This window comes from Chinchilla lanigera, unplaced genomic scaffold, assembly GCF_000276665.1.
Source record: "Chinchilla lanigera isolate Chin_1 unplaced genomic scaffold, ChiLan1.0 scaffold00007, whole genome shotgun sequence".
NCBI lineage: Eukaryota > Metazoa > Chordata > Mammalia > Rodentia > Chinchillidae > Chinchilla > Chinchilla lanigera.
In genome coordinates, this window is record NW_004955408.1 from 3,310,113 (window position 1) to 3,323,606 (window position 13,494).

Below are 13,494 nucleotides of genomic sequence, written 5' to 3' on the forward strand. Positions count from 1 at the left end.
CACAGAAACAGTTAAAGTATTCTTGATAGAAACAACAAATCAGACACAGCTAAAAACACAGAGGAAACTACTGAAGTCTGGATAAACAGCAAGAAAAAATATCAGGAAAAGAAAAACACAGGATACACCAACAGATAAAGAAAGCAATGACAGCCGGGGGTAGTGGGGCATGCCTGCAATCCCAGCCCTAGGGAGGCTGAGGCAGGAGGATGCTTGTGAGTTCGAGACCAACCTGGGCTACAAAGTGAGCTCAAGGCCAGCCTGAACTGCATAGGGAGACCCTGACTCAAAAAGGCCATAAAAAAAGAAAAAAAAAAAAGCAATGACAGTAAATAACCAACACAGCTCAGTAATATTTATCAATGTTAACAGCCTCAGCTGTCCAACTGAAAGACATGGATTGGAAGACTGGATCACAAAACAGAATCCAGCAATATGTTGCATTCAAGAAACCCATATAACCCAAAAAGATTTTCACAAGCAAAAAATTGAAGGACAGAAAACAACATTGCATGCACGAGGACCCCCAAAACAAGCAGAGGTTGCAATTCCAATATCAGACATGGTAAATACTTCAAGCTAAGAGTGATTAGAAGAGACAAAGAGAGCCACTACATACTAGTTAAGGGAACAATCTAACAAGAAGAGACATCATTGATAAACATATATGCACCGAATATATGTTTATCGAATATTGATAAACATATATGCACCGAATATATGTTTTAAGATAGGTGCTCCCCCGAATACTGGAGCACCTATCTTAATAAAACAATAACTGCTGAAATTAAAAGATCAAATGAATACTAACACGATCACAGTAGGGGACTTTAACACCCCACTTCCACAAAGAGATAGGTCAACTAAACAAAAATAAAAATTAAAAGAGTTTCAGTGCTGAACCACAGCCCTGCACATATAAACTTAATGGATATATACAGAGACTTCTACTGCTTTGCAACAGAGTATACATTCTTTTCAGCAGCACCTGACAGTTTGCCACAATAAATCATATACTAGCCCACAAAGCCTGCTTAAGTAAAAATAAAAGAATAGAAATCACTCTGTGCTGTCAGACCACTGTGCAATGAAAATAGAAATCAACTAGAGAAGAAATTTCAGAAAAGGCAAAATCTCCTAGAAAATTAACAATATACTCCTAAACAACTAATAGGTCCCAGAAGAAATTTAAAAATTTCTGGAAATTAATGACAATGATGGTACAACTTACAGAAACCTCTAGAATACTGTGAGGGCAGTTCTAAGAGGAAAATTCAGCACAATGAATGCTCATTAGGAAAACAGGGTAAGCTCAAATAGACAACCCTATGAGAAATCTTAAAATACTTGAGAAACAACAAACCAGCCCCTAACCAAAATTAAGGAGGGAAATTATAAAAATGAGGGTAAAATCAATGAAATTGAGACTAAAAAACATCAATGAAATGAAGAGCTCGTTTTTCTTTTTTCTTTCTTTTTTTTTTTTTTTTTTGTCTTTTGTCTTTTTTGAGACAGGGTCTCGCTATGCAGTTCAGGTTGGCCTTGAGCTTACTTTGTAGCCCAGGCTGGTCTTGAACTCACAACGATCCTCCTGCCTCAGCCTCCCTAGTGCTGGGATTACAGGCGTGCACCACCACGCCCAGCTAAGAGCTTTTTTTTCAAGTGAATAAATAAAATAGATAAGGCCCTAGCCAGATGTACCAAGAGAAAAAGAGAAAAGACTCACATCAATGCAATTAGAAATCAAAAAGATAAAATCACAACAGACACTATGGAAATCTAGAAAACAATAACGATTTTGAAGAAATGGACAGATTCCTTGACTCATATAAACTACCAAAACTAACCCAAGAAGACATAAATATGCTTCACAACCCAATAACAAGCAATGAAATTGTCACAGTAATAAAAAATCTACCAACTAAAAAAAGCCCAGGACCTGATGGATTCACTGCTGAATTCTACAAAACTTTTAAGGATGTTATATTTCCAATATTCCTTGAACTCTTCAAAGAAGTTGAAAGAGATGAAGTGCTCTCAACCTCATTTATGGAAGCCAGTATTACCCTGATCCCCAAACCAGATAAAGACCCAACTTAAAAAGAAAACTATACGCCAATCTCCTTAATGAACATAGATGCAAAAATCCTTAACAAGATATTAGCAAATAGAATTCAAGGCATATCAAAAAGATCATACATCAAGATCAAGTAGGTTTTATCCCAGGGATGCAAGGACGGTTCAACATACATATGTCAATAAATATATCAACATTAACAGAAACAAGGCAAAAAAACATATGATCATATCAATAGATGCAGAAAAGGCTTAACAAAATCCGATATCCCTTTATGATAAAAACCCTGAAGAAAATAGGTGTAGAAGGACCATACCTGAATATGACAAAAAGCTATATATGACAAACCAGTGGTCAGCAACATACTAAATGGGAAAAACTAAAGGTGCTCCTCCTAAAATCAGGAACAAGACAAGGATGCCTACTATCACCTCTTATTTTTTGTTTGTTTGTTTGTTTGTTTTTCCGGTACCAGGAATGGAACTCATGACCTTGCACTAGCCAGGCAGGTGCTTTGCCGCTGAGCCAAATTCCCAGCCCCATACTATCATCTCTTCTATTCAACACAGTACTTGAAACATTAGTCAGAGCAATTAGGCAAGAGAAAGAAATAAAAGGGATATATACAGAAAAGGAAGAACTTAAATTATCATTATTTACAGATGACATGATGCTCTACATAGAAGACCCAAAGAATATCACCAAAAAACCTCTTAGAATTAATAACCAAATTCAGCAATGTAGCAGCATACACGATCAACACAGAAAAATCATTAGCATTTGTATACACCAATAATGTACTAGATAAGAAGGAAATGATGAAAATACCATTCATAGTAGCTTCAAGAAAAATGAAATACCTAGGAATTAACCTAACCATGCAAGTGAATGATCTCTACAAAGAAAAGTAGAATACTCTGAAAAAAGAGATTAAAGAAGACATCAGAAAATGGAAAGATGTCCCTTGCTCCTGGATAGGCAGAACTGATATTGTCAAAATGGTCATATTCCCAAATCTGTTATATGGAGTCAATGCATTCCCAATCAAAATACCAACAGCACACTTTACAGATCTGGATAAAATAATCCTAAAGTTCATATGGAACCAGAAGAGACCCAGAATAGCAAAAGCAATTTTGGCTAACAAGAATGAAGCAGGAGGCCTAGGAATATCTGATCCAAGCTCTACTACAAAGCAATACAGTAGTGATAAAAATGGCATGGTACTGGGACAAAAACAGATACATTGCTCAATGGAACAGAACTAAGGATACAGAAACTTCTCAACCTCTCTGGTAGGTATCTGATCCAGTTCTGGCCAACAGATCCAAATAAAAGTCTGCTGGAGAATTTCTGAGGAAGCTTTTACTCTTCTGATAAAAGGAAATATACATGGGTACTACTGGTCTCTCACATTCTTTTCACAAGAAATATTGCTGTGAAGCCTAGAGACTTCTACCTATAGGGTAATGAGCCAACACTTAATAGCAGAAAAATATAAAGAGCCTGGTATCTTGGTGCTATTACTGAGGGGCTGCACTACCATGGACTACTCTACTATAGGAGGAAAATAACTCAATATAAATACTTTTTTTGGCTTGGCAAATAGCATCATAAAAAAAAGACAACAAACTGTGAGAAAATGTTCACAAATTCGTTCAAATATATAAATTTATTATCTCTATACCATGGACAGGAGGTTAATATTCCTAATGTATAACTCTTAAAATTGAGGATGGGGCTGGAGGTATATAGCTCGGAAGTAGATTATTTGCCTAACATCTTTAAACCCCTGAATTTGATTCCAATATCACTGAAAAAAAAAGGTAGGGCATAAAAAGCTAGATGTAAAAATAGTAGGAAATAGGAAAATGAATAAAGAGAAAATTCACAAAGAAAGAAAATTAAAATGGCCCTCAAACATATAAAAATGTTTAAATTCATATAATCAGGGAAACACAAATTCAAGTAATGAAGAGATAAAGAGGTACCATTTCTTTCCTATTAGGGTGGCAAAACATTAAAATATGACAACATATCCTACCAAAAGGATATGGAGAGTCAATCACGTTGTTTAGGCTACACTGCTTATATGAATGGAAGTGTATAACTCCGGTAGAAAATTGGGCAATATTCAATATATCTATATAGCCACAAACGATTTGACCCAGCCATCTTGCCTCTATGAATCTGCCTTGGAAATACAGCACCAATAAGATGGAAAAAATACATCATAAGTTTAGTTAATACATCGTAAGCTTAGAAAATACTGACATAGGAACCTAAAAGTCCAATTTATGGGAGTGTGGATGCATAAATAAAGATATATCCACACAGTGGACGACTACTGTAAGAAAGAGCTCTATAAACCCATACAGAGAATTTTCTAGTACATATTGCTAAGCAGAGAGGCAAAGTAAAAAAGAATAGTTATATAGTACGCTATCCTTCATGTTAAAAAAGAAGTATATAGGAGAATACATAGGTATCTGCTCATTTGTCCAAAAGAAATATAGAGGATAAACTAGAAACTAAAAAAATTACTTATAAAAGTAGGTAGCAGATAGAAAAAAGAGAATGGGGTAAGCGTAGCAGAAAGACTAAACAGTAAGTGATAATTTTCTAGCAATATCTTTTGTATGGCTATGACTCTTCGAATCACAGTAATATTTCACATACCTTCTGAATAAATAAGCAAAACAAAACAAAACAAAACAGGACAGGTTCACCCAAAAGTGAATTCAACAGTAACAAATGAAAATATACTTCAGGGGCTGGGGATTTAGCTCAGCGGCAAAGCGCCTGCCTGGCAAGCGCAAGGTCGTGAGTTCAGTTCCTGATACCGGAGAAAAAAAAAAAAAAAGAAAATATACTTCAGAAGCAAATAACACATCACACACTGAAGCAGGGGGGCGGGGGAGAAGAACTAATCTATGTGACTATGGGAAATAGTATTTTGACCAGACAATGTAATACTAAATACAAAATGAACTGTATATAAATGCTGTAATCTATGTAGTGAATGTTTCTCACAGGAGCCTGGCATCTGAAATAATGCATATTCTAGAACTAAATAAATAAGTAAGTAACAAAAAGGATATCATTTCTGCAGTGCTTTTAGCAAAAACCACATTTAGCATAACCTCATTCCAATCATGAGAAAATATCAAGACAAATCCAAACTGAGGGACATTCTACAAAATAAGTGATTAGTAAACTTCAAAAATGGCCAGATTATGAACATCTGAGGAGCTATTACAGACTGGAGGAGACTAAGTAGAAATAATAAACACAACACAGGACCCATTTGGTAAGCCCCCCCTATTATTATGTTATCCTTCTTTTACTCTTTTAAATTAAAAAAAAAAAAAACACAGGATCCTAATTAGGATCCTAAAATAGAGAAAAAGACATTAGTGAAAAAAAAGTGAAATTTGAATAAGATCTATAATTTTGTTAATAATTTTATGTTAATAATAACATTTCTTGACAATTTAAGATCTTTATTAAAAGGTGCTTGCAGTTTGCTGGCTTTTTTGAAAAAATCAAGTTGTAAACTTTAATTACAAATTCTTAAAATGAAGTTTTTAAAACTCTCAAGTTGACCAGATATGAAACAATTTAAGAATCTGTAAAGGTGTACTGAAAAAAGCAGACTTAAAAAAATGTTTGTCATTACCGAAAACAGACATCTTTAGGTAAAAGAAAAACACTCTGCTGTGTACATAATGCAGTTAGTTCTAGTTATCCAGTCAACAGCCAAAAGGCTTAAGGTTTTCAGTGCCAATCTTTTGTTCATTTCTTATTGCTAGACTTTCATATTCATTTGTTCTTGCTAGATGCCTAAACCAGGTGATGGTAGACAGCACTCACTCTGTCCCACTACCCTCAGCTTCTGGAACAGATGAATTCTGCAGTGGATCAGCTGCTTTGACTCTTTGTCATCTTGGGGTTTGGGGATTTCTGGGTGTCTGTATTGACAATTGAAGTTGGACACTGATAATCGAAGTTGGTTGTTGCTGATCTTAGGTTTCACCTCCTTGATTTTTCTTAACCCCTTCATTGCCATCCTCTCTAGGCTGTCTTTGGGGGAGGAGGGCCCCGTGGAATCATGGTCTATAACCTTGACCTATATTCTTTCTCAATGGTCTACTTTGTTCTCTTGTCCCTTGGCTGCCAGCACCATCCATTGCTTCTCCCTGCACAGGAGGACTGGAATACTGTTGAGACACACAGGGTCTCCACATATAGTAATCTTGGAAGCTTTGCCTGTGGTGTGACCTGAGTTGTTAGGCCTGGCCTGGGGAGTGCTATCAGACACCTTCTTCTTTCCTCCACTCTTACTATTCTGGTTTTCCTGTCAGTGACTGTGTGGAGGATCACTACACCACGAATAGTGTCTATAATGGTTCTGGTGGGCTGCACATTTACTGCCTTGAACTGGAACTCCACAGGACCTGCAACATTTGCTGCCTCTGCACTCTCTTTTCCTTCAACAACATCATACTCCACAGTCTCTCCACCCCCTATACTGGGAAGGTACTTCCTGAGGTTACTCTTTATGGCAACCTGGTATACAAATACCTCTTCCTTGGTGTCATTTCTGTTGATGAAGCCATTTTTTATATCAAACCATTTTACTATTCCCAAAACCTTCCTTGTGATCACTTTTTCATCCCCACTGGCAGGTGGTATTAACATGAGGCTGCCTGCACTGTAGTTTGCCAGGCTTGATGGCAGCAGTGCTGAGGGCGAGGGCAGTACTTAGCTGCTGGGTCTTGCCTTACCTGTGGCAGATGCGGCTTCTCCCAGGGTATGACGATAACTAGGTGGGTGGCCATGGGCCTGCTTAAGGCTCTCTGGGGTCCACTTACTACTCTTATTACTAGTCTAACTACCAAGGTTATGTAAGATAACATTGGCAAAAGCTGGGTGAAAAGCATAGGGGAAACCTCTGTACTGCTTTCATAATTTTTCGGTAAGTTTAAAATTAGTCCAAAATTAAAAGTTATCAAAATGTAACCCATATGTACTTATATAGTTAAGTACACCTGTATTTGGTGTGTATATATTTATAATTATTACCTCTTCTTCTTGGAGTTTTCCCTTAACAAGTATGTAGTAACCTTCTTTATCTCTTTTGATCAGTCTTGGCTTGAAGTTCACATTGTCTGCAAACAGAAAGCTACCCCTGTTTTTTTCTGGGTTCCTGTTGCATAGAGTATTGTTCTCCATCCTTTGACTTTCAGTCTATGAATTTCTTTTTGAGTTAAACATATTTCTTGAACACAGCCTGTTGTTGGATCTTGTTTATGGATCCATTCTGTCAATTTGTTTCTTTTGATTTGTGAATTGAGGCCATTTACATTGATGGTTATAACTGATACATACTGGCTTGTCCTTGTCATATTTTCTTGCTGATGTTTCCCAATCCATATATACTTAAACTATTAGATAGTATTTGTAGCCACGGGTGATCCCAGTTTATGAACTTAGCTCAGAAATCATTTAAGAGAAAAAAATATTTTGTTTTTGCAACACAAGTGAGATTTTTCTCCTATGCCATGAGAAAAATGAACGTAAAAACTCACCCAAAATTGCAGAGAGGTTTGAAAACTCTGACACCTTTTCTATTCCTACTGCTTTACTGGTGTCCAGAAGGGTGGAATTCTTGCATTGCACATGTTCTGTCAATTTGGGACACTCCCAATCTAAAAGAGCAAGGGGGAAAGAAATGGTATAAAACTTTAAACAGCCTGTAAGCAGCAGGTTAGCTTTGCCACCTTTACTTAGGGGCCCAAGCCCATACCAAACTATAGTAACTGAAACTTTTGGATGAAACAGAACAAAAGGCAAGATTTGATGGCATCAAGATAAGAAATAATCTATAGCCTATTCCAGTTCTTTACCTTCGTCTTTCTCCCTAAATTCTTACTCCATTAAGATTACTGATCTAGGGGCTGGGGATTTAGCTCAGCGGCAAAGCGCCTGCCTGGCAAGCACAAGGTTGTGAGTTCGGTTCCCGGTACCGGAGAAAAAGCAAAAAAAAAAAAAACAAAAAAAAAAACAACAAAGATTACTGATCTACTGGGCATGGTGGTGTAAAACCACAATCCTAGCACTCTGGGTAGCTGAGTCGGGGGATCCAAAGTTTGAGCACAGCATGTGCAACTTAGCAAGACCCTGTCTCAAAATAAAAATAAAATGTTCTAGGGATACAGCTCAATCCTCAGTACCCCAAAAGAAGAAGAAAGAAGATGACAATGACTGATACTGATCTAAGGGACAGACAATATGCATGTAACTACAGACACTCATCTTTTACGTGCTATACTTCTATATCCCATTAAGTATCATATCACTAAGTAACACATTTAAACTGCTATTACTTGATACTGGCTTTAACCTTTCTACTGACTTTTCATTATTCCTTCTCATATCCCCTTATCCTCACTCTTCCTGCTCTCCCACTATCCCCATACTGTTATATCACATATTTAGATTGCTATTCAATGTAAATATTATGATAAAATATTATAAAAATACTACTTATACTTATGGTATACCATGACCACCTTTTGTTTTTCCTGAAGTCTTTTCTCCCTCTGCTGGTTTAGTTTTCTATATATTTTTCATTTAATCCCAAACTCTCACATACTGTATGACTTATTTTGTTTACTTCAGTGTTCTGAAGTTTCATAATATTGTACCTTGTTTCATATTGTGCTCTGGACACACTGTGGTTGTTTTAACCCACAAATGCACGTTATGTAGCTCCATGCTCTTGAATTATTTCTTTGATAATTTTTTCCTCTTTTTAAATGAACTATTCCTAGGGCTGGGGATTTAGCTCAGCGGCACAGTGCCTGCCTGGCAAGCACAAGGTCATGACTTTGATTTCTGGTACTGGGAAAAAAAAAAAAAAAAGACTAAATAAATAAATAAATAAAATAAAAATTCATATGTTCCTTAAAAAAAAATAAATGAACTATTCCTGGAACTCCTATTATCTGATGCTAGACTGTATATACCATTCCTTTCAATGTATTTTTCTCTTCCAAGTTTCTTTTTTCATTATTTTTCTTCTTTTTTCTGGGAAATTTCAACTTTCCTTCTAATCCTTTCACTCAGTTTTCCATTCTGCTATTGCATTTAATTACTGGAATATTCCCTGGATAATAGAATCCTATTACTATTTAATTAATGCACTACATATTTTCTTATCTCAGTAAAGACTTTAAAAATATTTTCCTCTCTTTTGTCATTTCTATTTTTTGCTTGACTCCTTTCTTAAATTTTTAAATAGATTTTACTGTAGTTAGAGTACTTAATGTGAGATCTATCTTTTAGGCAAAATTTTGAGTGTACAATACATTATTATTTGCTATAGGCACAGTGTTATATAGTAGATCTCTAGAACTTAGTCATCTCACATATTTGAAACTCAATGGCTGCCGAATAGCAACTTGCTATGGTTTAGATCTAGAAAATCCTTAAAAGGCACATACGTTCAGAGGCTGGGGTTTTGGAAGGTGACTGGATTGTGAGGGTATTATACCTGACTTATGTTAGGAGGTAGAGCCTGGTTGGAGGTGGGTCACTGGGGGCATGACCTGGAAGGGTATATTTCCCTCCCCGATCTTTCCCTTCACCTTCTGCTTCCTAGCTACCATGATGTGGGAAGCTTTCTTCTGCTGGGCTCTCCCACCATGCTGTTTCTGCCTTGAAGCCAGCTGTCCATGGATTGAAAATCTGAACTAAAATAAACCTCTCCTTCCTTAAGCCGTGGGTGTTGAGTGTTGTGTCTCAGGAAGGGGAAAGTAACTAAAACATAACTCGTTTTCCCCTCCCACCAGCTCCCATCAACCACTATTCTATTCTCTGCTTCTATGATTTTGACAATTATAGATACTTCTTATAAGTGGAATTACACAGTATGTATCCTTCTATGATTATATTATTATTTCACTTAGCATAATGTCTTTAAGTTTCATCCATGTTTTCACAAATGGCAAGATTTCTTCTTTTGAGCTGAATAAAATTCCATTTATGTGTATATTCTACTTTACTCATCTGTTCATACACGTTTAGGTTGTTTTTTTATCTTGGCCATTGTGGATAATGCTGTAATGAACATGGAAGTGCCGTTCTTTGAGATCCTGACTTTATTCTGAATAAATAATAAGGGGATTACTCAATCACAGTTATTTTATTTTTAACTTTTAAAAAACTTTCAGTTTTTTATAGCGGCTGCACAATTTCACATTCCTGTCAACAGTGAACAAGGGCTATATTTTATCCACATGCTTGCTTTCACTTATCTTTTTTTTTAGTAACCATTTAACATGTGTGAGATGTTATCTCACTGTGGTTCTGATTTGCATGTTCCTGACGATTAATAATGCTGAGCAGTTTTTTTACATACTTGTTTGCCATTTCTATATCTTCAGAGAAATGTGTATCAAAGTTCTTTGCCCATTTTTATTAGGTTATTGATTTTGTTTTGCTTTGCTCTTGAGTTATAGAAGTTCCGTATATATTTTAATCACTTTATCTGATAGACTACAAATATCTCCTCTAATTCTGTAGTTTGTCATTTTTACTATTGATTCTTTGCAGTGAAAATGCTTTTTAGTTTTATATAGTACTACTTGTCTATTTTTGTTTTTATTACCAATACTTTTGGTGTCACATCCAAAAAAAATCATTGCTAAGAAAAATGTCACTTTTCCACTATTTTTTAGGAGTTTTACAGTTTCAAGTTTAATATTTTAGTCTTTAATCCATTTTCACTTGACTCTCATATATGGCGTAAAGGTCTAATTTCATCCTTCTGCATATAGATGTATGATCTACTAACAGCATTTGTGGAAAAGGTTATCTTTTCCTCATTGTGTAGTCCTAGCTCTGTCAAAGATTTGCGGACTACATATGCACAGTATTAGTTCTTGGCTTTCTATTCTGTTCTATTGGTGTATGTCTTTGCCATATTGTTTTGATGACAGAATGATAGTAACATAGTGTTTTGTTTTGTTTTGTTTTGTTTTGTTTTGTTTTGTTTTGTTTTTTGGCACCAGAAATTGATCTCAGCACCTTGTGCTTGCCAGGCAGGTGCTTGTGCTGCAGAGCTATATCCCTGGCCCTAACATAGTGTTTTAATTACTGTATCTTTGCATTATATTTTGAAATCAAGAAATGTAGTACTCCTGCTTTATCCTTTTTTTTTTCCAGTACCAGGATCAAACTCACGACGTTGCGCTTGCCAGGCAGGCGCTGTGCCACTGAGCTAAATCCCCAGCCCTTGCTTTATCCTTTCACAAGATTTTTTTGGCTTCCTAGGGTCCTAATGATCTCTATCCATTTTCCTACAAATGACAAAATTTCACTCTTCTTTATGGCTGAATAATATTCCACTGTATTATATATACGTTTTCTTTATCCATTCATCTGCTGAAGGGAACCTTGGCTGGTTTCATCTTTTGGCTATTATGAGTTGTGCTGCAATAAACACAGCAGGTATTGCTATAGTATGCTGACTTTAATTCCTTAAGTCATATACCAAGGAATGGTATAACTGAGTCAAATAGTAGCTCTTTGTTCTTAGCAATCCTCAGTCATGTAGAGCATGTTAGGTCATGTCAGTGCTCTGAGTCAGATGAGAGAGCAGCAGTCCCATGGAAAATCCTTAGAAAAGAATATTGGACACACAGTCCAACTCTTCCCCTCCCAGGGGTAATGTGGGATCTGGGGTTTTTTGCCTACTCACTCTGCACTGAGTTGAGTAGTGGGGCTATGGCAAATACTTTCATACTAGACTTAGTTGGTTTGTTTCTCAGAAACAAAACAAGAAGTCAGTCCCTCAGGTATCTCTCAGAAAATTCAGAACACTAGGTATATGATCGAGTCCCTTCCTCCACACAACCCTTAGGAAGAATTTCCTACCAATTACACAATGTTGTGCCAGGGGTAGGTGTTATATAGTAATGTGGTATCTTAAACTTTCCTACTGACTTTAAGGTGGCTAGTTTTATGCTTGGTTAGGGTGTAGTAGCCCTTCTACTGGTTTATGGATTTCTCAGAAACAGAATTATACCTTGAGCTGCTGTTGAATCAGTGTATTCATGGGGAGAAAGAAAGTCCAAGGATTGCTATGCTGACACCTTGCTGACATCATTCCCATACTATATTTTGTTTTGGTTTCTATTTTTAATGTTAGAGGATTTTCTAACATTAAAGAATCATTTTCTGGTGACCCTTGGATCTTTGACCGCATTTAAAAGGGAGACCTAAAAGGCTAAGTGTAATCCTCATGGCCTATATAGGCCTTGTCATATAGTTGGCTTCACTGTACTGTTCTGAGTGGGCAGTTTCATTGAAGGACTATGAAGGCCAGTGTCTTCAGATACTTTATTTTGGACTGCTCATGTTCTTCAGAAAATAATCTTCCATTTTTCTGTTTAGCAGGTTCATGTTTGGATGCCAGTATTCTGGAAGCTGAGCAGAGAAATGAGGTGTTGGGTCAGGTGGGAATAGGAGCAGTCCCCACAACTAGGATTTGGGGTTTAATTTAAATCTTTCTCCTTTGTGCTTAGTACATAACTACACCAGCCAACCTTTGCTGTAAGCAACCCCCAAATCTCAGTGGCTCAAAACAAAAAGCGTCTAGTTACTGTTCTATGTCTATTGGTTGGCTCAGGCAGCTCTGCTTCAAGTTACAGGTCTGCAGTACATCTAGAGGAGTTAGCAGGTCGTCTAGGGTTGATCTTCTTTGTAATTCTCATTCTGGGGTCTTTCAAGAGGAGTAGAAGCTAATTAAGATATATTTTTCTCATAACGATGGCCTAAGTATAATAGGATAATCCTTCCATTTAAGCATACTTCAAAGCTTTTCTTTTGTTCACTGACATCCTATTGCCCAAAGCAAATTACTCAGCCACCCCCAAAGACAAAAAATTATAAAATTACTATAGGAAAATGAGTAATTGGGACCAATATTTCAAAATCTTACCACATCCCTGCTATCAATAGTGCCTAGCATCTTCTAGGTCACAGTCCTTTTCAAAACATCCCAAACAGTAAGTCTAGAGGTTCTGTTTGAGTACAAAAGAAGCAACCATCACACCTGCCATGTTCTTGACATATCTTTTTACAAGTATTTGGTGCAGCCAAATTTTAAGATTTTTCTGGGATACTATGGTGTAAACTGGTTTATTTGTGTAATATTCACATTGTTAATTTAGGATTCATCTTTCTGCTCCATCAAACCAGCTGATCTCTAGCTTTCTAAACTATGTTTTCTTCTTTCATATTTACTTTGTCCTTATGGATTTATTTTTTTAAAAAGAAGAAATGAAGAATCCCTTTATTGCTACTGCAGAAAGTTGTAAAGTATGCATTCAGTTTGTCATTACCAACAA

The 13,494-nt window shown here is 36.4% G+C and overlaps 1 protein-coding gene and 1 pseudogene across 2 annotated transcripts in view; both read right to left on the bottom strand.

Moving 5' to 3' along the window:
- Meikin (meiotic kinetochore factor) overlaps nucleotides 1-13,494 on the bottom strand; it is an 86,649-nt gene that overhangs the window by 64,966 nt on the left and 8,189 nt on the right. For both annotated transcript variants that reach the window (XM_013507645.1, XM_013507640.1), the window contains exon 5: nucleotides 7,669-7,788. In XM_013507645.1, the coding sequence (XP_013363099.1) occupies nucleotides 7,669-7,788 (120 nt within the window). The remainder of the gene's footprint in view (nucleotides 1-7,668; nucleotides 7,789-13,494) is intronic.
- Nucleotides 5,947-6,778, bottom strand: LOC106147169 (annotated as a pseudogene).